Here is a 27,283-nt window from a genome sequence, read left to right as displayed (position 1 = left end):
TACCACTCATGCTCTCTCCTTCTCTCAAATAAACAAAATCTTTAAGAACATATTTTTCAATCATATAGTTATTCTACTGAACACATTAACATGATCCCTAAGAATGGGGGAAAAAATAACTCCAAAAAATCATGGTCAAATCTGAGTTATCTGTTGGAATAAAAAAAATGTAAAGTTGGTTATAACAGTAAGATGGCTTCAGCTTAAAATAAGTGATCCATTTGTTCATTTTCATAGGTAGTTTTATTTGGTTTTTAGAAAAATATATACAATAACTGGAATTTCAATTCTCTTAAATAGTTTTAAATTAAAAGTATGCAAGTGAGAGGATGAGTAGATTCCCACAGAATAATACTGTTTAGTAATTAAGGTAGCAGACACGAATTCTGCACAAGTCACAAACATTTCCAGGAACGACAGGAACTGAACAAGGGTAGCTTGCGGCTGTCAGCTGAGCCAGCTCGGACAACACGGTAGGAGTGAGGGCTTGGATCTTGCTGCTTTATTTTGACTTTAGGGATGAAAGATTTACACATCTGCCTCTGCTAACCACTACAGCTTTGAGGAAAACCATCTGGAGGTGGGGGGTTTGGGGTGGGGAAGGCCCTCTAGGGCCTCTGCTAACAAGCTAACTGTGGTCAAACCGGAGCTTGCCTTTTCAGTTCGGCATTGGTTGGACTTAGACACATTATGACTTGTCAGTCACAGCTCAACTACTAGTGGATGGAACAAAACACAAGGCCTGGAGTATTTGTCAATGCCATTTATTCTGGATTAGACCCCTGCTTTCTCCTGGACATTCTTTCTTAATGAATTCACAGTATCCAACAGTGTTTGTGAAAGCTACTTCAGTTTGGCAGCCATCTGACTTCTATGGTTTTGAGAAGGAGGAGCAAAAGTTGCCTTAATTTTGTTTCAACTCTGCCCTTTTGCTCCTCTACACTATACAACCTCTATATACTATACACTATAGTAACTCCAGGCCTACTTCCCTAGGAGCATGGATCTATCCCTCCACTGGTTCTGGGGCTTTTCAAGGAATCACAACCTAATCAGCGCGCCAGCCAGAGGCCAGTTGTCATGGGATTTCCTGAGGAGTTTAAACAGATCTGGATTATAGAACAGACACCAGCAGCCACCTTCTTTCCCTGCTGCTGTTCGCAGCTGCTAAATAAGCAAAGCTACGAGGCAAACATCATGAGTAATATTAGGCTGCGGGGTTTACAAACACTTGTCGGAGTTGGAGAGAGAGGTGAAAAGAAATAGGCAAATTAGTAGTAGAGCTGGAGGTTGAATTAGGAATGAGAGGAAAGAGATCGGTATTTTGTTCTCTGTTCATCTATTTCTTGCTTAGTTTTCTTGATGCAACTAAAGATCTCCTTAAAAAGCGCTTTATATTCTGGAGGTGTGGTGGTGGTGGGGGAACTGACAGGCTCTGGGGTAGCAGAAGCTGGCTCCCAACTGCTGGTGTCAAGCTCAGGCTGGGTCTCTTTGGCCAGTGCCCTGGAGGTCTGCACGGCCTTATGGGACAGGGAGTCCTCTTCCTGCTGGCACTTCCTCAGCAGCTCCTCATACTTTACCTTCAGGGCGCTATACTGAGTGTCCACTTCGTGCAGAAGGGAGATGCCTCTCTGCTTCACAGCCTTGGCCCTCCGAATGCAGGTCTCCTCATGACCCCTCACGATGTCCCCCCCTGCCAAGCTGCTTAGCACTGTCTCACTGCTGCTGCGCTTGAGAGGCTTTCTGTGTGCTTCCGACACAGGCAGGAACATCTCCTCCAGCAGGCTCTGGCTGTGTTCTTTGAAAGGTATGAATAGAGAGTCTGGCACCAGCTTCTCAACCCCATTCACAAAAGGATGCTCTGACTGCAGCATCTGCCGCATCTCTGCCACCTCAGCCTCCAATTCCAGCGCCCGCGCTCGGTAGGCGTCAGTGGCTCCCAGCTGCTGTTCCAGCTCACTGTTCTCCTTGAGCACAAGCCCATATTCCTCCTCCATGGTCACCCGCTTTTGCCGCTCCAGGCTTAGCTGGGCCTGTAACATCGTCACTGTTTTCTTCAAATGCTCATTTTCTTCTTCATCAGGGCTTTGCTGACTTTGCAAGGAAGTGATCTTCTCAGCAAACACATGATCATACACAAAGTGTCTAGGACAAAAATGTTGAAAGAACATATTACCAAAAAGAAAAAAATACACACACACACACACGTTACATAGGTCAATTGGGAATGAAAAGATTTTTTTTCAAATTAATATATATTTTTTTAAATTTATGATAGTCTCACAGAGAGAGAGAGAGAGAGAGAGGCAGAAAGAGAAGCAGGCTCCATGCACCGGGAGCCCGACGTGGGATTCGATCCCGGGTCTCCAGGATCGCGCCTGGGCCAAAGGCAGGCGCCAAACCGCTGCGCCACCCAGGGATCCCCTTTCAATTTAATATTTTTGAGGAATGTGACAGTGATTAATTTTTTGCCTATTCTACACTAGAGCAATGGTTAAAATGAAATTCTGTAAGGCTAGCAAATAAGCACATGTAAGAAAACATAATTTTTGTGACTATTTTTTTAACCATTAACAGGACACCCATTTTCTAAGTCCAGTGATATGACTGACTCCTGTGAAGGAAATGAGAATGGCCCAGGGGTTCTCAAGCCTGGCTGCATATCAGAATCACCTGGGCAGGTTTTTCCCAGTACCCAGAGATCCCGATTTAGGCCTGAGGGACTCACTGGTATTGCTGTTTGAAAAATTCCAAAGTGACTTGATCAAGAGTCAAGGTTGAGAGCCTCCAAATGCAGAAGCCTAGGTCTCCTGTGCAAAGTCCTAGGTAACTTGTAACTGTGTTTGTGTGATGATTTGTATCTGCCTCTCCCCGAGACTGAAGTGGGAGGGCAGGAACTGGGTCTATTTTGCTCACCACTCCTCATGTCTGGCATAGCACCTGCCACATATGTGCTCAAGAAGTTCTTTTTTTTTTTTTAATTTTTAATTATTTATTTATAATAGTCACAGAGAGAGAGAGAGAGAGAGAGAGAGAGAGAGAGAGAGGCAGAGACATAGGCAGAGGGAGAAGCAGGCTCCATGCACCGTGAGCCCGACATGGGACTCGATCCCAGGTCCCCAGGATCGTGCCCTGGGCCAAAGGCAGGCGCCAAACCGCTGTGCCACCCAGGGATCCCCTCAAGAAGTAGTTCTTAAATATTCAGTCTCTTAACTCTAAATTATAAAGGCATTTCTTTTTCTTAAAAGATTTTATTTATTTATTCATGAGACACAGAGAGAGAGAGGCAGAAACAGGCAGAGGGAGAAGCAGGCTCCCTGCAAGGAGTCTGATGTGGGACTCGATCCTAGACCCTGGGATTACACCCTGAGCCAAAGGCAGATGCTCAACCACTGAGCCACTCAGGAATCCCTATAAAGGCATTTCTGAGGCAAAAAAGCTTTTTTTGAAATTTCGATTTTTTCCACTCTAATGCGAAATACAACCCCCAAACCTGTAGTCTATCAGAAGTACAACTTAATTTAAACGAAGACTTAACACATGCAAAGCACTGAAATGAATATTCTCAAGATTTCTAAAAATAAGTTTTTGCAGAATTACTAATGCCCAAGAACTTGATCAGTTGTATATTTAAGTTAAGTGGTTTTGCTCAAACCACTGGTAGTCTAATCACCAAGTAGCAATTCATAAAAGGGTACTTTTAATCTACTTGAATCAGGGATGTGTCGCTGACAGGCGACGCTTCCCCGCTCATTAATACCACAGAACAGCAGGTTCTTACTGGCGGAGATCGTACAGTTCCTTCAGACATGAGAAGCTGGGTGCCGGTTTCTCCTGGTCACATTTTCCCTGGCTCCTCCTTCTTTGGCCAGATGACTTCAACTCCTCCACCTGGCTCTGGAGGTGATCAATGTTGGTTTGTAGACATTCGATTGTTTCAGTCAGACTGTGAGGAACAGAAGCAAGCCGTTTGCTGCTTGTCATATTAAATTAAGGGCATCAGCAGTGAGGAGAGATTAGTTGCCAGCCACTCAAACTGGGCACTCTTAATTGGAAAGGACTTCTAATTTAATCTCTATTCTCCATAAAGAATTAAATTAAACTGTACCCCATATTGACCCAAATCCACTAAAGCCACATTCTATTCTAGTCAACACTAAGTAACTCCCTCTAGGGCTTCCTCAATGGAGTCTAGAAAATTTACCTCACAATCTTTTGCTGTGAGGCCTTGCTGTCAGCAACTAGCTTTTGATTTGTTTCTTCCAGTTCCCTTGCTGTGACATCTAATTGCTCATAAACCTTTGCATGCTGTTCATTCATCTGCCGTAGAAGCTCCACCTGCTTGGTCAGATACTGTAAGAGAAAATGATTGTGACCAGGTTATACATTAAACAGACAAAATACCCGCAGCATTCGAACACCCACTCTTGATTCTCCAACACCAACTGGGTATCTTACAATTCAATTCTGACACTGCCTACCTGTAGGGATTCCAGGTCAGAAGGGCTTGGTCCTATAAAATTGCTGCACTTCAGACACCAGTTGAAAGATCCAGAGACCACCTGTACTTCTGACCAACCAGCTGTAAATCTGAAGGTTTCCACAACCTCCCCTCAGGTTTAATAATTCACTCCAATAACTCACAGACCTCAGGAGATCACTTTACTTATACTGACTTTTTTTTTTTAAGATTTTATTTATTTATTCATGAGAAACACACACAGAGAGGCAGAGGCACAGGCAGAGGGAGAAGCAGGCCCCACACAGGGAGCCCGATGCAGGACTTGATCCCAGGTCTTCAGGATCACACCCTGGGCCGAAGGTGGCGCTAAACCACTGAGCCACCTGAGCTGCCCTATACTGACTACTTTATAAAAAGGATAACAACTCAAAAAAAAAAAAAAAAAAAAAAGACAACTCAGGAAGAGCCACATGGAAGACATGCACAGAGCAAAGTATGGGGGTGAAGAGGAGTGTAGAGCTTCTACACCCTCTTAAGATGCACTAGCCTATTAGCACCTCAATGTGTTCCTTGTTTCAGGGTTTCATTGAAGCTTCATTCTATAGCACGACTGATGAAATCATTGGCCATTGGTGACTGAACTCCATCTCCAACCCCCATTCCCTCCCCAGAGGTTGGGGGTTGGACTGATGGTTCTAACTAATATTATGGTTGTGCTTCTTCTGGCAACCAGTTCCCATTCTATCCTCAGGAAATTCCAATGGTTTTAGAAGCTCTGTGCCACGAAATAGAAAGATCAAATACATGGTTTTTATTATACCATAATACCACAGGTCTATTTTATGTAAAGAAAAACTTTAAGGGACACCTAAGTGGCTCAGCGGTTGACTTCAGGGCGTGATACAGGGTCCAGGGATCACGTCCTACGTCAGACTCCCTGTGAGGAGCCTGCTTCTCCCTCTAGGTCTCTGCCTCTCTGTCTTTCATGAATAAATAAAATCTTTAAATCCCAATTAAAGTACTTGTCTAATAGGAAATAAATACAGGCCATCCTTTATATGTTTACTTTCCTTAATGCTTACCAACATCCTATGTATCATGAGGCTGGTCTACTCTTCTAAAGCACAATGCATGCATAAAATTAATATTCAACAAGAATATCTGAGACTGACAATCCCACAAGAGTAAAAGCAATGGAATACATGATCAATGTTTAAGCAAAAATACCATGTTTTATAGAAATAAGAAAGCCTGAAGTAGAGAATTTTAGATGATTTTTTGCTTGGAAGAAAAATGGAATTTTTTTCTCCAAATGAGCTACTCTGGACAAAAATACAGGGGAAATAACTGACTTATCCAGAAAGAGATATTTAGCTTACTATAATTCAAAGACTCTTGTTATTTTTAATATTGTGAGAATGTGATCATCATAATCCTTTTTAAAGATTTTTTTTATTCCTGAGAGACAGAGAGAGGCAGAGACAGAGAGAAGCAAGCTCCCTGCAGATAGCCTGATGCGGAACTCGATCCCAGAACCCTGGGATCACAACCTGAGCCAAAGGCAGATGCTCAACCACTGAGCCACCTAGGTGCCCCACCATAATCCTCTTTATTCATGAGAAATTTGCCAGATTATTTACTCTGGTAAATGCTAAAATCACTTTCTAAATGTCCAAGGATAAAGGGGAATAATCACAGTCTTCATGCCTCAGTGTTAAATTACACTGACTGCCTCTCCTACAGCAACTCCACCAGAAGACAATGAAACACAGTATATATTCCAAATGAAATATTCCTAACATTTCTCTGGAGCACAACTAGAAAGAGGAAAAAAAGGTAGGTTCAAAGCATCATCAATGATCAAATGGTAAAAGACCAAAGACATGATTTTAAATTCTACATGCCTACCTAGCCTATAGCACAGAGCCCAATGTGGGCTCTGAACTCACAACCCTGAGATTAAGATCTGAGCTGCAATCAAGAGTTGGACACTTGACTGAGCCATCCAGGTGCCCAAGACATGACTTTTTAAAGATTTTTCTGAGAGAGAGAACACACATGTACACATAGTAGGAGCAGAGAGAGAGAGAAGGTCTTAAGCAGACTCTGCTGAATATGAAACCTGATGTGGGGCCTAATCTCATGACCCTGGGATCACAACCTGAACCAAAATCAAGAGTCAGATGCTTAACTGACTGAGCCACCCAGGAGCCCCAAGAATAGTATTTTTATTTACTTATTTTTTTAGTGGCTCTTTTATTTTTTTTAATTTTTACTTATTTGACACAGAAAAAACAAGCGTAAGTTGGCCAAGCTGAAACAGGAGAGGGAGAAGCAGCCCCCCCCCCCCCCCCCCGAGCAGAGTGCCCAATTCAGGGCTTGATTCCAGGAGCCCAGGATCATGACCCTGAGCCAAAGGCAGATGCTTAACTAAGTCACCTAGGCGCCCCAAGGAAAATGTTTTTAAAGTCATGTCTTGGGTGCCTGGTGGCCCAGTCAGTTAAGCATCGGTCTCTTGGTTTCAGCTGAGGTTGTGATCTCAGGCACATGAGATCAGGCTCTGCACTGGGCTCCACACTGAGGGTGGAGTCGGCTTGGTATTCTCTCTCCTCTGCTCCTCTTGCTTGCTTGCTCTCCCTCAAATAAATAAATAAATCTTAAAAAGAAAAAACAAAACCGGGCAGCCCAGGTGGCTCAGCGGTTTAGCGCCACCTTCGGCCCAAGGCCTGATCCTGGAGACCCGGATCAAGTCCCATGTCAGGCTCCCTGCATGGAGCCTGCTTCTCCCTCTGCCTTTGTCTGCCTCTGTCTCTCTCTCTCTCATAAATAAAATCTTAAAAAACAAAACAAAACAAAAACCCCACAACACTTCTTGGGGCTTTTTGTACAACTATACAGTTGATCCTTGATCAACATGGGGTTGGGGCACAAACTTCCGCATAGTCAAAAATCCACTTGTAACTTTTTATTCCTCTAAGACTTTAATAGCCTACTATTGACTGGAAGCCTTACTAATGACATGAACAGTTGATTAACACATTTTGTATGTTTATACGAATTACATACTTATTCTCACAATATAGTAAGCTAAAGAAAAGAAAATGTTAAGAAAATCATGAGGAAGAGAAAATATATTTACACTACGTTCTGTATTTTCAGAAAAAAAATCCTTGTGTAAGTGGACCCAGACAGTTCAAATCCATGTTGTCAAGAGTCAAAAGTCACCTTTACAACTGTAAATCTGTACAACTATATTTGCAAAGCTAAAAGACTTCTTTCAAAGAATGTGCCTAAATGATTTTCAGAGGACTATAAATGACAATGTGACAGTTGAAAAAAAAAGAATAAATGATCTTTTTCAAAATCTAGTGATATAACTTGGTAATATGTTGAGAAAACACTTAAGTCTCATAACTTCAACTTTCTCATCTGAAACTCTAGGGGCCAAAAATGTTTTTGAAAATTCTTTCAATTGTAGAAAGACAACGTGGCAAACACACTAAAAACTTTAAACATCCTCAGTGTGGTATGAGCAGCATCCTGTAATCGATCATTTCTTTTTTTTTTTTTTTTTTAAGATTTTATTTATTCATGAGACACAGAGAGAGAGGCAGAGAGACATAGGCAGAGAGAGAAGCAGGCTCCATGCAGGGAGCCCGATGCAGGACTCAATTCTGAGACGCCAGGATCACGCCCTAGGCCGAAGGCAGACGCTCAACTGCTGAGCCGCTCAGGTGTCCCGAGCATTAATATTTCTGCAATGGTAAGTGTGAATAAGGATTATAAACAGCTTCACAACAGTTCAGGTCAGGGTTTTCTGCCAAATGAATCTGCTGCAAACTTAAAGGAAAAAAAAAATCTTGTTTTATAGAGCCTTTGGGTTCAGAATTGAAAAATAAGGGGTTATGAATTGATGACTAACCTATCTTGTAGGATTTAAATATATTAAATAAGGTAGGTGAGCACACACTGATCACGGTCCCTCTCAAAGCCTATGTTTAGCCTTCACTGCCTCAGTACCTACCAGCTTCTCCTGGGAGAAGGCCCCTAATCCTGCCCTCTGGCTAGCGATGTCATAGTAGGTTCCTATGACTGATGGGAATGTGTTCAATCTCTTAGGGACAAAGTTTAGGATACAGGTATACATACAAAGGGTACAGAAACTTCACAAGCTACTTTATATCAAGTATAGGTGTCAAGTATTCTTTGGCACTGATTTACAACGACTGAAAAAGGCTAACACATAGACCAGACACTAATTACTAATTTACCACAGGAATTGTCTCTGCCCAGTTACTGGAAGACCCACATCCTCTGTAAAGGGCAGGTGAGAGGTCAATTTCCACAGAAATCTTTTGGTGGGTATAGAATCAGAGAAAAGAGCCTGGTGGGAGGCAGCAGTATCTAAGAGCATAGGTTAGAATCTGAAGTTCTGCTTCACCACCTCTAACCGGGTGACCTTTGGCAAGTAACCTTAATTCTCAGGCGATATTTCCTCATCACCTATCTCACAAAGGCTGCCGTAAGGTTTAAGTGTGTGAAGGGTTCAGCACAGCGTCAGCATATGGTAAAACTGCTCAGGAAGAGGCAGCTACAGTTAGTTTGCAAACTTTGCATGTGCTAAGATTCATCTATCTGAGAGCTTTATTAAACAAACTACAGGAACCTATACCCCTTTCTCCTAAAATTTTGAGTCGGTGAGACTAGGGTACAATCAGTATTCTGCATTTTCAGCAAAAACTCCAGGTGAGGTTAGTACAAGAGGTCCATGGATCACACTTATTAGAGAAATGTTGATCTTGGACATGGAAAACCCTGGAAGTCTCCCCTCCCCCCAAACTAATGTCTTTTTCTCTTAGGTCCAGGAGGCATCAGCATTCACTTGGATCAACAATGATTCTTAAGCTTCATGTTTACCATTTCCCTCCATAGGACTAGTACTTGCAGCTCTTCATTAAGATGAAGTGGAATTCTAACCACCCCAGCAGCGTTCTTTACCAGTTATGCTTCAATATGTTCTTTTAGTCACATCCCCCGAAATAATACATTAGTGGTCCTGACCTTGTGTGCTGCTTCTTTCATCCACCCAAGTACAGACTCTTTATACATGGCTAATTTTATCTACTGTGTGTTTTTTTTTATTTAAGATTTTATTTCTTCATGAGAGATGCAGAGAGAGAGAGACAGAGACAGAGAGGCAGACACAGGCAGAGGGAGAAGTAGGCTCCATGCAGGGAGCCTGACGTGGGACTCAATCCCAGGTCTCCAGGATTGGGCCCTGGGCTGAAGGCGGCGCTAAACCGCCAAGCCACCAGGGCTGCCCCTCTACTATGTTTTTAGAGATTTCATTTTTTTTTTTAAAGATTTTATTCATTTATTTATTCAGGAGAGACAGAGAGAGAGACAGACAGAGAGACAGAGACATAGGCAGAGGGAGAAGCAGGCTCCACATAGGGAGCCCAACGTGGGACTCGATCCCTGGTCCCCAGGATCAGGCCCTGGCCCGAAGGCAGCGCTAAACAGCTGAGCCACCTGGGGTGCCCTCTACTATGTTTTTAAAACATTATGGATAATGTCAAACATATAAAAGAGAAAAAAATGGTTTAATAAGCCCCCATCTATCCATCATCCAGTTTCAACAATTATCATCAGTCTTGTGACATTTCTACTTTCCTATTCTCATCTCCAATCATTTTAAAGCAAATCCAAGACATCTTAAATATCCATATTCATATATTTCTAAAAGACTTTTTGTTTTAACTACAATTTTAATCATACCTAAAACCTCCCAATAATCCCCTTACTATCATTTATTTTTCAGTCTTTTTTTTAAATATTTTTTTTCTTTATTTATTTATGATAGTCACACAGAGAGAGAGAGGCAGAGACACAGGCAGAGGGAGAAGCAGGCTCCATGCACCGGGAGCCCGACGTGGGATTTGATCCCGGGTCTCCAGGATCGTGCCCTGGGCCAAAGGCAGGCACCAAACCACGGCGCCACCCAGGGATCCCCTATTTTTCAGTCTTAATTAAGATTTTCCCAACTGTCTCTTAAGTGGCTCTTCCAGTTTCACCAGGGAGCTACTGATTCATCCTTATTTCACAAAGTATCTTTACCTTAAAACTATGGAGTTGCCTTACTCTAAGCAAGCTCCCCCTTCTGTTAGGGGATGTGTTTTTCCTAACTGGCTCCATTTAACCCAGCAGTTCTTAATCTGGGGTCCACAGACAGAACTGACAGGATCTGTGAACTTGAATGAGGGAGAAGTTATATCTTTATTTTCTCTAACTTCCAATATTTACCACGTGCTTTGATTCTGAATGGAGGCAACAAGCCATCAAGCCATAAGTAGTATGATGGGGTTGCTAGGACTTCATCACCAATAGAAATCACAGATATTTTCATATCACATGATAGTGATTGCAGAAATCTTGATTTATTGGCTACACTCATCACTATTTGAAATTATACTTTTTAGGTTGACAAACATTACCATATCACATATTTATTTTTTTAATATTTTGATAAGGCATTTCAATATAACAGATTCCCTTTTATTCTATATATTTTAAGAGGATCATCACAGACCTCACCAGACAGCCACAGGGATCTATGGCACAAGAATGGTTAAGAACTCTGATTGTCCTAAGGCCTCTGCTCAAACATAATCTTTTCAGAAGCCTTTCCAGACCACCCTGCCTCAAGCAGCACCTTTCCCAAGGTATCTTATCAGTTTCCTTTAAAACAATTAGCGTAATAACAAATGACCAAGTGCTTACTTGTTAGTGTCCAGTCTTTTTTTTTTTTTTTTTAAGATTTTTATTTATTCATGACAGAGAGAGAGGCAGAGATATAGGCAGAGAGAGAAGCAGGCTCCATGGGGGCAGCCCAATGTGGGACTCGATCCCAGGACTCCAGAATCACGCCTTGGGCCAAAGGCAGGCGCTCAACTGCTGAGCCACCCTGGCATCCCAGTGTCCAGTCTTTCTGACCCTCCTTGAAAAGGGAAGCCTCTTCTCTTTCTAGTCCATTTAGTACAATTCCTGATACATAGTAGGGACTCAAAAAATATTGGCTAAATGGCAATTCCTTTCTATCATGACCCTGAGAACAAGAGTCACATGCTCTACCAACTGAGCCAGCTAGGCGCCCCAAAATGGCAATTTCTAGACCTCTATTCACAACAGCTTATCGTGCTCTTTACCACAACTAAGACTGCTGAAATGTGGAGGAGACTTAACTAAAAGATTCTGAGAAGGGCTTTGGTTATAGCCCTCTTGGGAAAAGTTCCTAATAGCCACTAATTCCCTCCCTTTTGCCTCATTTATAGACTTCTCTGTACTTATTCCCATGGCACAATCTGAAAAACATTACTTATTCCCAGTAATCTGAAAAACATTTATAATTCCTACCAGCTATTATGTGGGCCCCTAATTGTTGTCCCCTTTTAAAGATATAAAGTTCAAATATAAAGGAAACAAATATGTAAATAAAGTACAAAGAGGCGATAGCAGTCCCCCTCTTTTCCACTGGGGATACATTCCAAGACTCCCAGTAGGTGCCTGAAAAAGTGGATAGCACCGTACCCTAAATATATGACTATGTTTTTTCCCTATACATACACCTATGATAAAGTCTAATTTATAAATCTGGCACAGTGAGAATAATAAAATAGAATTATAGCAATAGGCTGTAAAAAAAAGTTATGTGAATGTGGTCTCTCTCAAAATATCTCCTTTGCTGTACCTACACTTCTTCTGATGACATGAGCTGATAAAACACCCACGTGATGAGATAAGCCAGGTGAGTGACGCAGGCATTGTGACACAGTGTGAAGCTCCAAGGCACCTTCTGACCATACAACGGAAGGAGAATTGTCTGTTTCTGGATGGGGGCTGACCACGTAACTGAAACTGCAAAAAGTGCAACCACAGACTGGGAGGGTGGAGAGGACCTATGTATCAAGAAAAACTATAGTAAGTCCTTCTAGTTTGATATATAAACTTGTGATAAAAACACAATGAAACCATTTATGAAGAGCTTGTAATATTTTGGTCTTAGAGGACTTGGCTTTAATGGCAATCTAAAGAATGGCAGGGAGCTTGTTTTCACGTGGTAGGAGTTTAATCTTATTATTATTAAATCAAAAGTAATCAAAAAAGCCCTTTACTTCTACAAGAATCTGTAATAGGTTACCTAACAAAGAAGTCTGACTAACTTGGTCAGCAACTTAAAAGAAAAATTATTAGATCTCCCAGCAAGTAGTGGTATCAGACCAGAGAATCAGAACTGTATGTGGTCAGACCTTGCTTTAACACTTGACCTCCAAAGTTTCAAATTAGTATTTGTCAATTTTTTTCTGAATCTAGAAGGGACTGAGTTAGCTCATTTTCTACCCTTCATTTAAAGGCAAAGATAAGCTTCTAATGTTCTGGTTTTCTCTATTCAGAATCTTTGACACACAACCTCAAATGAATTCGACAGGACTGCCAAGATCCAAAATTCAAGTGCCAAAACTCAAGTACAAAAGCATCTGTCATATTAAACATATCAACGGAAAGGGAGACATTTAAGCAAAACATGGGGAGGCAAACACGACAGTAGCAAAAACACAGGCAAAAATGTCGATTTTATAGCCAAGAGTATCAAAGTTTAGTTCTCTGAGTTATTACACACGTTTCTTGGAATTTGCGTAGAATGCCACCTTGACTAGGAGTACAAGGTTCAGGTTATAAGCAAAAGCTATAAATAGTTCAACTTAACAACTGAGGCAAATCTTTCAAAAAGAAAGGCCAGCAAGATTACTATCTATTTGCAATTGCAGAACCGTGACCTGGAGTAAAGAAGAAAAGACAAAAAACCCCAACTTAAAACACATAAGGAATGCAATGGAAATTTGGCTTTTATGCAGTGTTGGGATTATCCTTCTATTAAGGATTATTGCCCAAATCCTCTGAGTTTAGTATCAAAATGACTTCTACAATTCTGAAGAAATATTTCCTTTTACCTTTGAAAAACCTTTTCCCTGATTAAAATACTTTATTTCCCCTGTAGGAAATTTAAAGGGGGGGGGGGGGTGGAGAGAAGAGGCATGAATATAAAAATAAAAACCACCTATAATATAATCTATTAAAAGCCTGGCTTGTTTTTAAAATCAATTTTCCAGTAATTGAAAAGGATTTTTTTCTGAATTAAGATTCATTACCAAAATTCTTATAACATGGATAAATTGTACAATTTATACTGTCCAAAATACACTTACATAACCTCATCCCTTCAGGACAACCCTGTGCCAATGTAGTGCAAGCATTCTTATCACCATTATACAGCAGAGAAAACAGGATCTGAGAGGTAATTCACATGCCTAAAGTCTCCATCTATTTGCTATAGGCTGGAGGGCTTAAACCTGAATCTTCTAATGCTAAAGCCAGTGCCCCTCCTATTGCCTTAAAAAAAATCTCAAGGTGGAAACCCACAGTTTAGGAATCAGAAGTGCTTTGCAAATTGCTAATCTGTCCCTTTCTTAAAATACTGATTTCAAGGGGTGCCTGGCTGGCTCAGTTGGTAGAGCATGTGACTCTCAATCTCAGGGTCATGAGTTCAAGCCCCATGTTGGGCACAGAGCCTACTTAAAAAAAAAAAAAAAAAGGATATAGGTTTCAACAAGTATTTATTGATGTTTACTCTGTGAAAGACCATGAATAAACATAGCAACAGCCTTCAATGTTGCACTGGGAAATGGGTGGGTAGACTAGAACAAATCATAAATATACAGAATATTGATAAATGTAGCAGAGGAATAAAATGCCTTAAAATTTCCAAGGAAGACATAAGTTCTTGAAAGGATATCTTGAAGGCCAGACTACTTTGAGTGGTAGTGACAAGGCTTATGGGAATAATACAGGTTTCCAAGCGGAGATGCAACACAAACATAAGGCTGTAGACTTGCTTACATGATTATAGGAATCTTTAAGAGAATCCGATTATGTCTGATGGTGCCAGATCTCATTACCCTCCAAGGCTTCTCTCCTCCCCCCTCATCCAGGAGAGAAAAACTTGCTCGGCAGTCTTGAAAAATTATATGTTCAAATCAACACTGAATAAAAGTCACACAGACTATAGGTATCTCTGAAGCCAATCTTTACTTTCAATAGTTTAATTTTTTTTTACATAAAAAACAATCACTGAGGGACACCTGGGTGGCTCAGTCTGTTAAGCGTCTGCCTTTGGCTTACTCAGGTCATGATCTCAGGGTCCTGAGGTGGAACCCTGTGTAGGGCTCTCTGCTCATAGGGGAGTCTGGTTCTCTCTCTCTGCCCCTTGACCTACTCATGCTTGGACTCTTTTCTTTAACAAAAAGAAACCTAAAACGATCACTAAAAAATACTGATCAATTTTTACGAGGATTATTTGAAATCCACTGTGAGTCTTTGAAAGCACACTTGTAGTTCTTATAAAACACCCTTGAGAGTTTCCTTATTTGTCTTTTTCTATAATGTCTATAATGTGTCACAGTTTGGGAGATTTTATACTAGTATTTTCCAAGTTTCAGTACCATTCTTCTGGATGATCTCATTTCAAATTTTTCCAGGTGGTAAGGCTAACTTTCTGGTTTTCAACTACATGTTTTTCTATCTTTAAAAATGATCATATATTACTTTTCTAGTCAGGAAAAGTCCCAATAAACATTCTAAAAAGTTAGTTTAAAACCTGTAAAAGTGGTAAAGTTCAAACAGGCTAAATTAATCTAGGTATTAGCATACTGGTTAGTGTGGGTGACGACTAGCAGAGCTGATACTGTTCTTATTTCTTACCTAGGTGTTGGTTTCATCAGTATGTTAATGAACACTCATTGAACTATATATTTAGGATTTGTGCTTTTTTCTGTATATATATATATTTCTTTAACATTTTATTTATTCATTCATGAGAGACACAGAGAGAGATGCAGAGACAGAGGGAGAAGCAGGCTCCATGCAGGGAGCCCGACGCAGGACCCGATCCCAGGACTATGGGACCACGACCTAAGCCAAAGGCAGACGTTCAACTGCTGAGCCACCCAGGCATTCCTCTGTATGTGTATTTCAATAAAAAGTTTACTTTTTAAAAGACAAAGAGAACTAATATAAGGTTTGAATTAAGGAAAGGGCCTTCATAAAGCTTAGGTGGTTCCTGAAGGTTGCAATGATAAGCATATAAAAAACGGTCACCTTTTAGTACGGAATTAGGCTCTTTGGCTGCCTGCTTCCTTTTATAAAAGCATCAAGCTTTCCTTGTTTTAGACTATTGGGAGTTAATATTGTGACTTGTAAGTCTGCACAGAAATAGATGTGACCTGATCAGGCAATAAGGCCACTTTGGGGGGAGGGTGCTCTGGCTACTAAGTGAGCTTAACCAGCACTGCCATTTCTTTCATCTCCTCATTTTGTCCCTCCCCATTGACTTTCATAAAGTGATTTATAAAAAGAAAGAAGATAGCCAACTGCAATGGTAGAGAAAAAAAATCTATGAAAGTGTTGTTCTCAGCCAAAACACAGCTTTGGATAAAGAGTAAAATGTTGAATGCAACAATGCTTGGATCTATGAACCAGGGAACTACATGCTTTATTATGGAAAGAAGAGTCATGAAAATGTTTCCGGAATATTCTAGGCTAAATTTATTTGAATAGGTTATACACGTATTTAAATTTATATTTATTTAATCATTAAGATCTGAATTGGACACTTCATTTCCATTACACTTTGCAACACCTTATAAAAGACAATAGATGGTATAGTGTTATTTGAAGATTGAGAGAATTTCAAAAATCTGTGGATTTTTTTTCACAATGCCAACAATCTGTCTTAACTGTTTAATCATCCTCAATACCACAGGGCAGAAGAAAGAAGAAAATAAGTCACTTAGATCATAAAGCAATTGTGTTCATAGTCTCCTGTGGTAACAAATAGGTATCATTCTCTTAAATGTTTCTACCCAAGTAGACTACGTTTCTACCCAAGTAGAAATAGATGTGTCTCACAGCATATGATATGGCCCTAGGACTGCTCTATGAAATCTTCTGAGTTGTAAAGCAAAGTCTAAGACACAAAGCAAGTATGAATTCTTTGTGTATGACACTTGGCTAGTTTTAACAGTTTTGCTTTTTTGTTTTTTTTTTTTAAGATTGTACATATTTATTTGACAGAGAGAGTAAGCAGGGGGAGCAGCAGGCAGAGGGAGAGAGACAAGGTGGCTCCCCACTGAGGAAGGGGCCTGACATAGGGCTCAATCCCAGCATTCTGGGATCATGACCTGAGCCAAAGGCAGATGCCCAATGGACTGAGTCGTCCAGGCTCTCCTAGTAACAGCTTTTAAAATGCTTGTTTTTCTGCATTTTTAGGTTTCTTGGAAACTATATTTAGTCTGGGTATGGCATGTTCTATGCTCTTTTGATATAGAACATGCTAAAAGTGGTAGCTAATAACTTCAATATCATTACAAGATATACCCTTCTAGATTATAAAAGCATATTTCTCACAGAGCTAGTCACCTGATTATTCATAAATCCTAATGAAGGGAAAGATCTGCTGTATACACACGTTAATTATGGCTACTATGTAAAATTAAGGATATTTAGATTATGAATTTGCCTTTTTTAGTATTTTCTTTGGGGGGGGGGGGTCCAGGGAGGGGCACAGGGCAAGGAAGAGAGAGACTCTTAGGTACACGCAATGCCCACTGTGGAGCCCAATGCACGGCTTGATCTCACAACCCTGAGATCATAACTTGAGCCAATATCAAGAGTCACAACTGAGCCACCCAAGTACCCCACTCAGTAAGTTCTGATCACTGTTCAAAGGTCTTTTACATTTTTCGTGCACATAAACACAAGAATCCTGTCTCTAATGTACCAATTTGAGAGGAAGGAGTTGTCATTTAAGTGCAAAGCTTTTTTTTGGGTAGGGGAGGTATGTGGGGAGGTGGAACATAGAGAAAAGTATTCTAATGAGACAACTGTCAGGTTAATATTCAAAATTATCATCTTTATATTTTCTTACAGATTTTATTTTTAAGTAATCTGTACACCCAACAAGGGGCTTTTTTTTTTTTTTTTTCCCAACAAGGGGCTTAAACCCACAATCCCTAAGTCAAAAATTAGAAGCTCCACTGATTGCACCAGTGAGGCACCCCCAAAATTATCATCTTTATAGTCACATGGCCAACCCATAACTGGACTACTTGAATGGGACCATTTACAAGATAGCACCCTGCATTTTATTTTTCATTTTGAATATTTAAAAAGATTTTATTTTTTTATTTGAAAGAGAGAGATTGAGAACACACAAGTGTGCATGTACATATGTAAGGTGGGGGTGGGGAGGGGTAGAGGAAGAGGGAAAGAGAGAATCTGAAGTAGGCTCCATGTTGACCAAGGAGCCTACTAGGGGCTCAATCTCACAATCCTTATATCATGGCCTGAGCTGAAATTGAGGTTCCAACGCTCAACAACCGAGCCACCCAGGTACCCCAGCACCTTGCATTTAAAGCCTTAATCTAGTAACTCTCATTTTAGTTTGTTATAATTAGGGGAAAAGTACTCTTTTAATTTAAAAAATATCTACTAAAGGGTTGCCTGGGTGGCTCAGTGATTGAGTGTCTGCCTTTGGCTCACGGTGTGATCCAGAAGTCCCAGGATCGAGTCCCATATTGGCCTCCCCATGGGGAGCCTGCTTCTCCCTCTGCCTTTGTCTCTGCCTCTCTGTCTCTCTCATGAATAAAATAGAATCTTTAAAAAAAATAAAATTTAAAAATCTACCAAAAATGTAAATAAATTAATATCAAGCAAAGAGAAAGAAATATCCATTTTATGATTTTTTTTAAGTATACACTACCCACAACATAGGGCTCGAACTTAAGATCAAGAGTTGCATACACTACCCACTGGCCTGCCAGGCATCCCTGATTCTTTTTTTTTTTTTTTAAGATTTTATTTATTTATTCATGAGAGAGACAGAGAGAGAGAGAGAGGCAGAGACACAGGCAGAGGGAGAAGCAGGCTCCATGCAGGGAGCCCGAGAGGGAATTGATCCTGGGTCTCCAGGATCACACCCTGGGCTGAAGGCAGAGCTAAACCGCTGAGCCACCTGGGTTGTCCTGATTAATTCTTTGAATGGCACAAGAAATTTAAACACATCATGAAATCAGTACTACAATTTAAAATTTTTTCCATCTAAACCCAAACTTAGGATGGTATTTGGCAGTGGTTGGGGAAGGGGGTATAACCAAAGAGGGAGCCTCAACAGTATGGGTAGTTTTTTCTTAAGCTGGGTGGTGGGTACAGAGCTATTCGTTGTATTCTCTTACACCTCTGGGAATATCTGAAATATTACATAATTCATTTTTTAAAAGAAAAAGGTAGGGGTGCCTGGGTGGTTCAGTCGGTTAAGTGTCTGCCTTCAGCGGGTCACAACGCCAGGGTCCTAGGATTGAGCCCCGAGTCGGGCTTCCTGCTCAGCAGAGAGCCTGCTTCTCCTTCTCTCTCACCCCTGCTCTTACTTGCTTGTGCTCACTTTCTCTCTCTTTCTCTCTCTCTCTGGCTCACACTCTCTCTCAAATAAATAAATAAAATCTATTTAAAAAAAGTTAAAAACGAAGCATAATATTCACAATTTTATTGTGTTTCACATAATGGTAAACACTGGACCATTTGCTTCTAGTATACTTCACCAAGGTAAAGAGAGAAATTTCTTTCATCAGACATATGTTGGGAAAGCACAAAAAAATAGAAATCAACCTCCCAAGTCTCTCCAATGGTTCTTTGAAAGTGCTATTTTAGCAGAACATGACTGGTCAATAGCAGCAACATGCCACAACTTAAAGTGTAACTCTCTTAATCAGTAAATTACCTCAATTTCCTGTAACTGCTCCTGATTGGTTGTGTACATCTGCTGAAGAGAATCTTCTAACTCTGTGTTCCGATCCAGTAATGTCTTCCCAAGTTCAGCAGCAAGTTGGAGATCTAGCACAACAAATGAATATTAGACTAATGCAAATGATCTCACTCACTTTATATAATCCTTGTCCTTAAAATAAGAATGAATCAAGACCTAACCCAACACATAAAATTTAAGTCAAATTTCAATGGAAGGTAGCATGGCACAGAAAGAAACCAGAGTTCTTTTCAAAATTCAGTTGAACTGGGTCCCTCTACCAGGTAATGCATGCTCTTATGTACCCACACTTGTAAGACTAAATAATAGTGATCTACTTTATGGAGATGTATTCTTAAGTTCAGAAATGATCATTCATCATGGTGATGCCTAACACCATAATTATTTGTTCATGGACTGGACTTATTCATATCTTTATTGTCTATTTTTTTCCAGGAGACCTTTGAGCCAAAGTACAGGTAGATCTTTTTTTTTTTTTTTTTTCTTCAGGTAGATCTTTAATAGTCTCTAAAGTTCCCATGAAATCTGGCTGCTGTGAATGCAAGTGTCAAAGCAAGGTTTGTGTTATAGATCCTGGCCTAAAGAGATGGAGAGAAGGGGTAGGAATCCCCTTAAAGTAGAGCTAAAGATCTGTCAACCAGTTGAATGTGATGTGTGAAAAAGAAAAAAAAAAAATAGATTTGGTGATAATGAATGAAGGATCTATTCTAGAGAGGGAGGTCACAAGGAAAGTTGGAAGGGACATTTTAGCTGGGCTTGATTGAGGAGTGAGGATCTCACCATGTAAAAAAGCCAGCCAGAGGCACTGTAACAGGAAAGAACTTGGTATAATCTACGACCTGACAAAAAGCCAGTGTGATAGAAGCATGAGGGGGAGAGTAAAGAGATGAAGCTGGAGGGCAGACAGAAATCAAGAGTACACAAAATTTTACAGTCCATGGTAAAGAATGTTTACGTTTTATTTTAAGTATGATGGAAAGTCATTTCACTTAATGTCATAAAAAGTATTTATATACATCATAAAATGTCATAAAAAAGCATTTATTATGTAAAAATATTATGAAAACTGGGAATCTTACTACATACGCTTTTTAAACTTAAGTTTTAGAGGTTGACAAATAAAGTTTTAGGTTTATTCATTATTACTGACATTAAAACTTAACCTAGAGAAAGTGGTAAAAGAAAAGCCACAACTTTTGTTACCTGGTACTGTCCATTAGAGTACATAACTAGTATTCTACTTGGTTAGTTTTCCCTCATTATGAAAAAAACAAATCATCAAAATCTACCACACACCACTCCAGCTCATTTTAAAACATTTTACACCTATTTATTAAAAACAAACAAACAGGGATCCCTGGGTGGCGCAGCGGTTTGGCACCTGCCTTTGGCCTAGGGCGCGATCCTGGAGACCCAGGATCGATTCCCACGTCGGGCTCCCGGTGCATGGAGCCTGCTTCTCTCTGCCTGTGTCTCTGCCTCTCTTTCTCTCTCTGTGACTATCATAAATAAATAAAAATTAAAAACAAACAAACAAACAGTATAGGGACGCCTGGGTGGCTCAGTGGTTGAGCATCTGCCTTCAGCTCAGGGCATGCTCCTGGAGTTCCGGGATGGAGGCTGCTTCTTCCTCTGCCTATGTCTCTGCCTCTCTCTGTCTCTCATGAATAAATTTTTTTTTTAAAAAACAGTATATATGTTGGTAGATAGGTGTTAAAATACCTTCTCTCATGATTTAAATATTAACAATATCCATTAATGGGCAGAAGACTTCAGATAACAAGTCTATGAAATAACATCTTCTATTCACAAGGCATAGAACCTTTATAAACAGCTCAAAGCTTTTAAGAGATACTAATCTAAAAAAAAAAAAAAAAAAGAGAGAGAGATACTAATCTATCTTTCAAAGGTATTTAGCCTGGATTTTCAAATGAGACAATGTGAAGCACAAAGATGCTAACTGACCTGACCACATCTACATGGTGAGTCACAGCAAAACAGAAACTACCGTCAACAGGTTCCAATCTCATAGTCTTCATATCCCATGTCTTTACACTGGGAGACCCACACACCTCTTTGTTTCAGGTAGACCGTCAATTTCCTTCTTTGAGATACTTCATCTTATCACTTGTTTTTTATAGATGGCAATGAGAAATCAGAGTTGAGCTACTTGGCTTTTATTGCCTGCTCTGCCAGTGAAAACACACACAATTCCAGGCAGTTTAATATCTTGTTTTCACTAAATGCGAAAGGCGCTATGTACAGCTTGCAGATGTTCCAAAAATAATTATTTTGTACTCCTAGGACATGTAGCCCTACACAAGGGGCACCACGCTTATTTAAGGCAAAGAGCATATAAACATATAAACATTACCTAGACATTACTTAAGTCTCTCCTGGTCTGTTTTAAGGTAGTAATTCCTCACTGGGAAGGGCCAGAGACTCACCAAAGGTGTTCTTAATCAGTGATCAAAACCTGAGGCAAAACCTCTTCCAGAATCAAGACTAACTTGAGACCATCTTCAACTACTTTCATTCAGTTATGAAACTGCCTACTACTTAACACACAGCCAGGAGCAGCTTTCCTGCTCCCGCTGCTGCAGAAAGAGATGCCAAGCACAGTACTCTTACTAGTAAATAGCATGCAGAAAAGAATTTGAGACTTGTCCTTATCTCAATCCTTATTTCCAGTTAAACAAAGCCCCAACCTGGTTCAGTAACCTGAAGTCTCAATCTCCTAAATATTTCATAGATGTTCAGGATAGAATTCTGGCAAAACAAGTCTCAACTACAAGTAAGTGTCTGTGAAGTCACACTGCATAATAGGATATTACTTCATCTGTTAGTTTAAAGACAAGGGTCTTTTTTTGTTCTTAAAAAAAATTTTATTTCCTGTTGTGTAGCATCTGGTTTCCATAACCAAAAGGAGCCAAAAGCTGGCAGTAAGCCCAAGAAGGGTTTCTAAATAATTAGTGGGGGGAATAAGAGAATGTTCAATGTCCTTTTTATTTTTAATTAAGGCACAAAAGGAAACAATATAGTTTTGAAGTCTTATGTACCTGATCATCTCCATTTTACAATAAAGATTTTCATTAAGAGGTTGTCTTTTCTACATCCTTTTGAACTGAACTAGGTAGCCACTAAAAATGCCACACTTGTGTGGTATTTTTACTTCAGGCTTAAGAATTAAAAACCTATTAATACCCTCATATGTTTAATACTTTCACTAATTAATCTTTGCGAGTGATAATAATCTATTTTAACAGCATAAACTGTAAGCTTTAAACAGGCACTCTATTCAGCCCTATGCCAAAGCAAAAGATTAGCTCTGGCAGCTGAGTAATTTTTTCAAAGAATCTCTCTTCCAGAATTCTGAAACCTTTAAATTCCACTGCTATCATATTTTTATTTTACTTCAGTTTTTCACAAACTATGAGGACAACAAATTCCCATGTTAAGCTGTGGTCTGCAGCAGTAATTCAACAACATTAGAGCTGAAAGCTTTTCCTATTACAAAATCAAATGCGTCATTTGGTGATGCTTCTGTGTAACTCCTGTTGCCAACGTTACTATAATTGGGAAAGCAAAAAACCTGAATATAAACATCAAGAAAAATGATGGTGCCAGTTTTAATGACCCTTCAACAATGATTCAGCAAATTAGTTGTACACATGGCAAATGTACTCATCACAAAAAGAAGTAGAAATATGAAGATTCCTTTAAACTAAGACTTCATTTGCTGATCCATAGAGTAGGAATTTGAAACCTTATTCTAAGCTTGCACAGCTCACCAATGACAATTACAATAGCAGCTGGACCAAAAGAAAACTCAGTCTCTGAAGTCTTTCCACCTTGTTCTCAGGGGCACATTTCAAAGCAAGCACCATCATTACCTGCACAGAAGGCTCCTGCTGTCCCAGAAAGGATCTTACCCACAGAGATCATTGTCAGTATTCTTACTGAGCCAACTCAGCTCTCTGACAAAAGACAGTCTCTTTATCAAAGTGTTCTGTAAAAGCAAAGGGTTTTCTCCTTCTGCCTGGATAAGCTTTACGTATTTCTAACAAGGTATAAATATGGTGGACCAGAGCCTTCCAAAGTTAGAATTTTTCAGCAAATTAAAAAAATTCCCCAGCAAACTTTGATATGGTCAATTTACTTAAATCATTCTGTTGCTAAAGGAAACAGGTTTGTAATTTAATGACTTTAAGAACAGGATCTTAAAAAGTTGTTTCAGCAGCTCTCTCCAAACAAGCCTTGCTCAGTAAAGTTAACAGTGAGGATGTTTACAAAACAAAACAGATGTCTGCGCTTGATAAAATCCCATTAGATGTGTTTATCAATCTGGTTAAAAGGACAGACTTGCTCCCAAACTGTATTCAGCACCAAATATCTACTGAGGACCTACCATGTGCCAGGCACTGTAGTTGGGCATGTCCTAGGAGGCAATATCTCCAGGTTTCACTAGTAAACAGATTCTTAGACTGTCAACTCCAGCAGTAGGATCCTATCTATCCTATCTGTGGATAGGCACTGTAGCCTCAGTGCCTAGATGAATACCTGGCACAGACTCAAAAATATTTTGGAGGGGGGGAGAAATTAACGCACTTAAAAATTCATTAGAAGTTTAGGTATTTTTTTTAAAGATTTTTTTTAATTTTATTTATTTATTCATAGAGATGCAGAGAGAGAGAGAGAGAGAGAGAGGCAGAGACACAGGCAGAGGGAGAAGCAGGCTCCATGCAGGGAGCCTGACGTGGGACTTGATCCAGGGTCTCCAGGATCACGCCCTGGGCTGCAGGTGGCGCTAAACCGCTGCGCCACCGGGGCTGCCCAAGTTTAGGTATTTTTTAACATATAATTTTTAAAAACTGGGACAAAGATATCCTTTTATTCACAGTGCAGACTTCATTCTTCTACAGGCTATATTCCACAAGTTATAATTGTTGGAATTTCACATCTATTCCTAACCCACACACTTGGTTATGACATACAGGGTTATGTCAAAGTCAAATTGTGGTAACAGATGTAAAAGTCTTCCAAAAAGTAGAGAACAAATTCCAAATGCAAAGTGACATTAAGTTGATTTAGACCTGTGCTCATTAAAGTTTCATTAAACTTGAACATCCGATGGCTTTGTTAAAGAGGTTAAAGAATTCCACATGTAGTGCCAACATGTTGCATTTGTTTCCCATAGACTGAAATCTTATGACTGGTTGTTCCTAAAACTTCCCACAGGGTGGAAGGGCAGTGTGGACTAAAGCACCTGATGGAAGGGAGCCATGAAAACACTAATCCCATGTGAGCGACTCAGTTCAATAAGTATTAAAACTGAGCCTCTATTATGTGCTAAGTATGCTAGATTTTTAAAAAGGGGAGAGGGCCTGCACAGATCTATGCTTGCTAAAGAAAAATATTTAGCTGTGATTATACAAACTACATAATTTATTGTAGGAAAATGCTCCAATTGTGCAGTGGTTGCCTCATTAAACCTGGAGAATGTATCAAACTAGGCCATCAATCCTTATAGGGAATTAAAAAAAATATTTAATTTATTCATGAGAGGGATCCCTGGGTGGCGCAGCGGTTTAGCGCCTGCCTTTGGCCCAGGGCGCGATCCTGGAGACCCGGGATCGAATCCCACATCGGGCTCCCGGTGCATGGAGCCTGTTTCTCCCTCTGCCTGTGTCTCTGCCTCTCTCGCTCTCTCTGTGTGACTATCATAAATAAATAAAAATTAAAAAAAATAAAAATAAAAAATAAATAAGAAAAGGGAGGGTTCCAGCTCACCTTCCTTTAAAAAAAAAAAAAAAAAAAAAAAAAAAAAAAAAAATTTATTCATGAGAGACACAGAGACTGAGGCAGAGACACAGGCAGAGGAAGAAGCAGGCTCCACGCAGGGAGTCCGACATAGGACTCGATTCTGGGTCTCCAGGATAACGTCCTAGGCCAAAGGTAGGCACTAAACTGCTGAGCTACCCAGGCATCCCCCTTATGGGGGAGAGGGGCAGCAGTTTTGAAAACAGCTTCCTTAAAATGTAAGACAAATTTGCCTATGGACATTCAGAACATGATGGGAAATACTGCACTGCAGCCACTGAACAGCTTGGGCTATTTAAGTGAAATGGTGAACTACTTTGGTTTAAGTGACTGTCCACGGCATATCAGAAGCCACCTTTCCCCAAAAGAGTTGTTTTGTTTTCTAAGTACAAGTCATTCAAGCCTACATCCTTCCCTGCCACCCCACATTCAATGATTAGCATGAACCAACACCATGGTCATTTAATAGTCACCTCAATTAGATGTTAATTTTCAGTGCACGTTTAAAGCTAAAAAAGTTGATTTACCCAGAACTGCAGACACCAAAGGTGCCTGAAAAAAATTCCTAAGGAGTGTTCAGTATAGTGGCTAAGAAAGTTTGCTCTGAAGTTTGGAGTGGAACCCTAGATCCCCCAATAATAGAATCTACTAGATTCATATAGCTTGATGAGAGGATCAAATGAACACCAGTGTTAAGAACCCACACACTCAAAAAGTGTCCCCAGTTGCACATTCCCGCTATTAATACCAAAAGAAAAAAAAAAAAAAAAGGGGAGGGCACTGGCTCCAAACTGAAGGCTGCTCCAAGATTTCTCTGGAGACACTTTCGGCAAGAAATCCAAGGCAGGCCAAGATCCCAATGCCTGTTTTTAAACTTACAAAAAATAATAATAAAATAAAAGCTAGAGCGCAAACTGCAAAGTGCCTCAAGTCACTTTCACTTGGCATCTGAACTATGCATAAGCAACAAAAAAAAAAAAATTTTTTTTTTTTTTTCAACTTTCTGACACCCAACTGAAGAAGCTGTAAACCGGTGATAAAGAAGACACAGGGTCTGGGCAGTGGCCATGACTCCTCGTTCTGAGTGTGTGAGTTCAAAAAATGCTCGCCCCCATACTTGACTCGAGCGAAGTCATTTGGCCCTTTTAACTTCGCTTTCCTCATCTGGGAAATGGGAGCAAGAGAAGAGAAGCTCCTCTCCGGGGAACGGATGGGGCGGCTGACGTGGGCGGGCCCGGCACGGTTCCTGCCACACACCCCGCACCCCCCCCCCCCCGCGACCCCGACCACCTGCGGCGGCTCCCCGTCCACGCGGGCTACGCGGGGTCCCCCCGGGGAAGCGCCCCCCACAGAGCGCGGCCCACACGCAGGGGTGGCGAGGATCACTGCGCAGAAGCGGCCTCCGGCGGGCCGGGCGCGCGGCGGGTCCCCACGCCAGGTGAGCGCCAGACCTTCCCGCACCTGGCGGCCCCCGGCCGCGGGCAGGGGCGACTTCGTAACGGTCTCGCGCCCGGGCGGCTCCCGGCCAGGCCGCCCTCCCGAGGAGTGTGTGTGTGGGGGGGTGACCGCGCCCTCACCTTGCTGGAGGTCCTGGTGGTCGTACCACGGCTCGTCCTCCTTCATCTCAAACTCCTCCACTAGGTTTTCCGCCAGCATCTCGGCCGGCTCTTCCGGGGGCAGCGGCCCCCGCCGCCGCCGTCCCGCCTCAGCCGCTGCCCCGGGCGCTCCACCGGCTCCTCCGCCCTCAGCCAGAGCCGCCCTCGGGCGGGACGCGCCGCCGCCCAGGCTCCGCCGCGCCTCCTGACCAGAGCTGCCGCCGGGCGACCCGCCCCGCACGCCGCGCACCGGCTCCCCGGCCCGCCTCGAGCCGCCCAACGGCCCCAACGACCGGAGCCCCGGCTCGAGCGCCCGGGCCGGCGCCCTGAACCGGCTCCTCACGCCGCAGCCGGGCCCAACGTGGCACTTTGGCAGAACCCTCCCCGGCCGGGGCCGCGATTCAAACCCCCGGCGGCGCCTCGGCCAATCGCGAGCGGGCCGCCGGTCGAGCGGCGGCGACGTCGTCCAATCCC

At 41.4% G+C, this 27,283-nt stretch overlaps 1 protein-coding gene and 1 non-coding gene across 3 annotated transcripts; one reads left to right on the top strand and one right to left on the bottom strand.

Moving 5' to 3' along the window:
* Window positions 1-224: 224 nt before the first annotated feature.
* Window positions 225-26,967, bottom strand: CDR2 (cerebellar degeneration related protein 2). 2 transcript variants are annotated; one of them, XM_038540053.1, is made up of 6 exons: window positions 26,792-26,967; window positions 19,350-19,462; window positions 12,214-12,417; window positions 4,205-4,353; window positions 3,782-3,946; window positions 225-2,145 (listed from the first exon to the last, which is right to left on the bottom strand). In XM_038540053.1, exons 1-6 carry the CDS (start codon window positions 26,868-26,870, stop codon window positions 1,296-1,298), a joined length of 1,560 nt encoding a protein of 519 aa, XP_038395981.1. In that variant the 5' UTR covers window positions 26,871-26,967; the 3' UTR covers window positions 225-1,295. The 2 variants fall into 2 exon arrangements, with proteins under 2 accessions (XP_038395981.1, XP_038395982.1); XM_038540054.1 differs by lacking the exon at window positions 12,214-12,417 and having other exon boundaries at window positions 26,792-26,961.
* TRNAE-CUC lies at window positions 14,010-14,082 on the top strand. The gene has a single exon. It is a non-coding gene; the product is annotated as a tRNA-Glu (tRNA).
* Window positions 26,968-27,283: the final 316 nt, after the last annotated feature.

This window comes from Canis lupus, chromosome 6 (assembly GCF_011100685.1).
Source record: "Canis lupus familiaris isolate Mischka breed German Shepherd chromosome 6, alternate assembly UU_Cfam_GSD_1.0, whole genome shotgun sequence".
In the NCBI taxonomy this organism is placed as follows: domain Eukaryota; kingdom Metazoa; phylum Chordata; class Mammalia; order Carnivora; family Canidae; genus Canis; species Canis lupus.
Note: the sequence above shows the minus strand (reverse complement) of the source record. Positions and strands in the feature narration are given on the sequence as shown.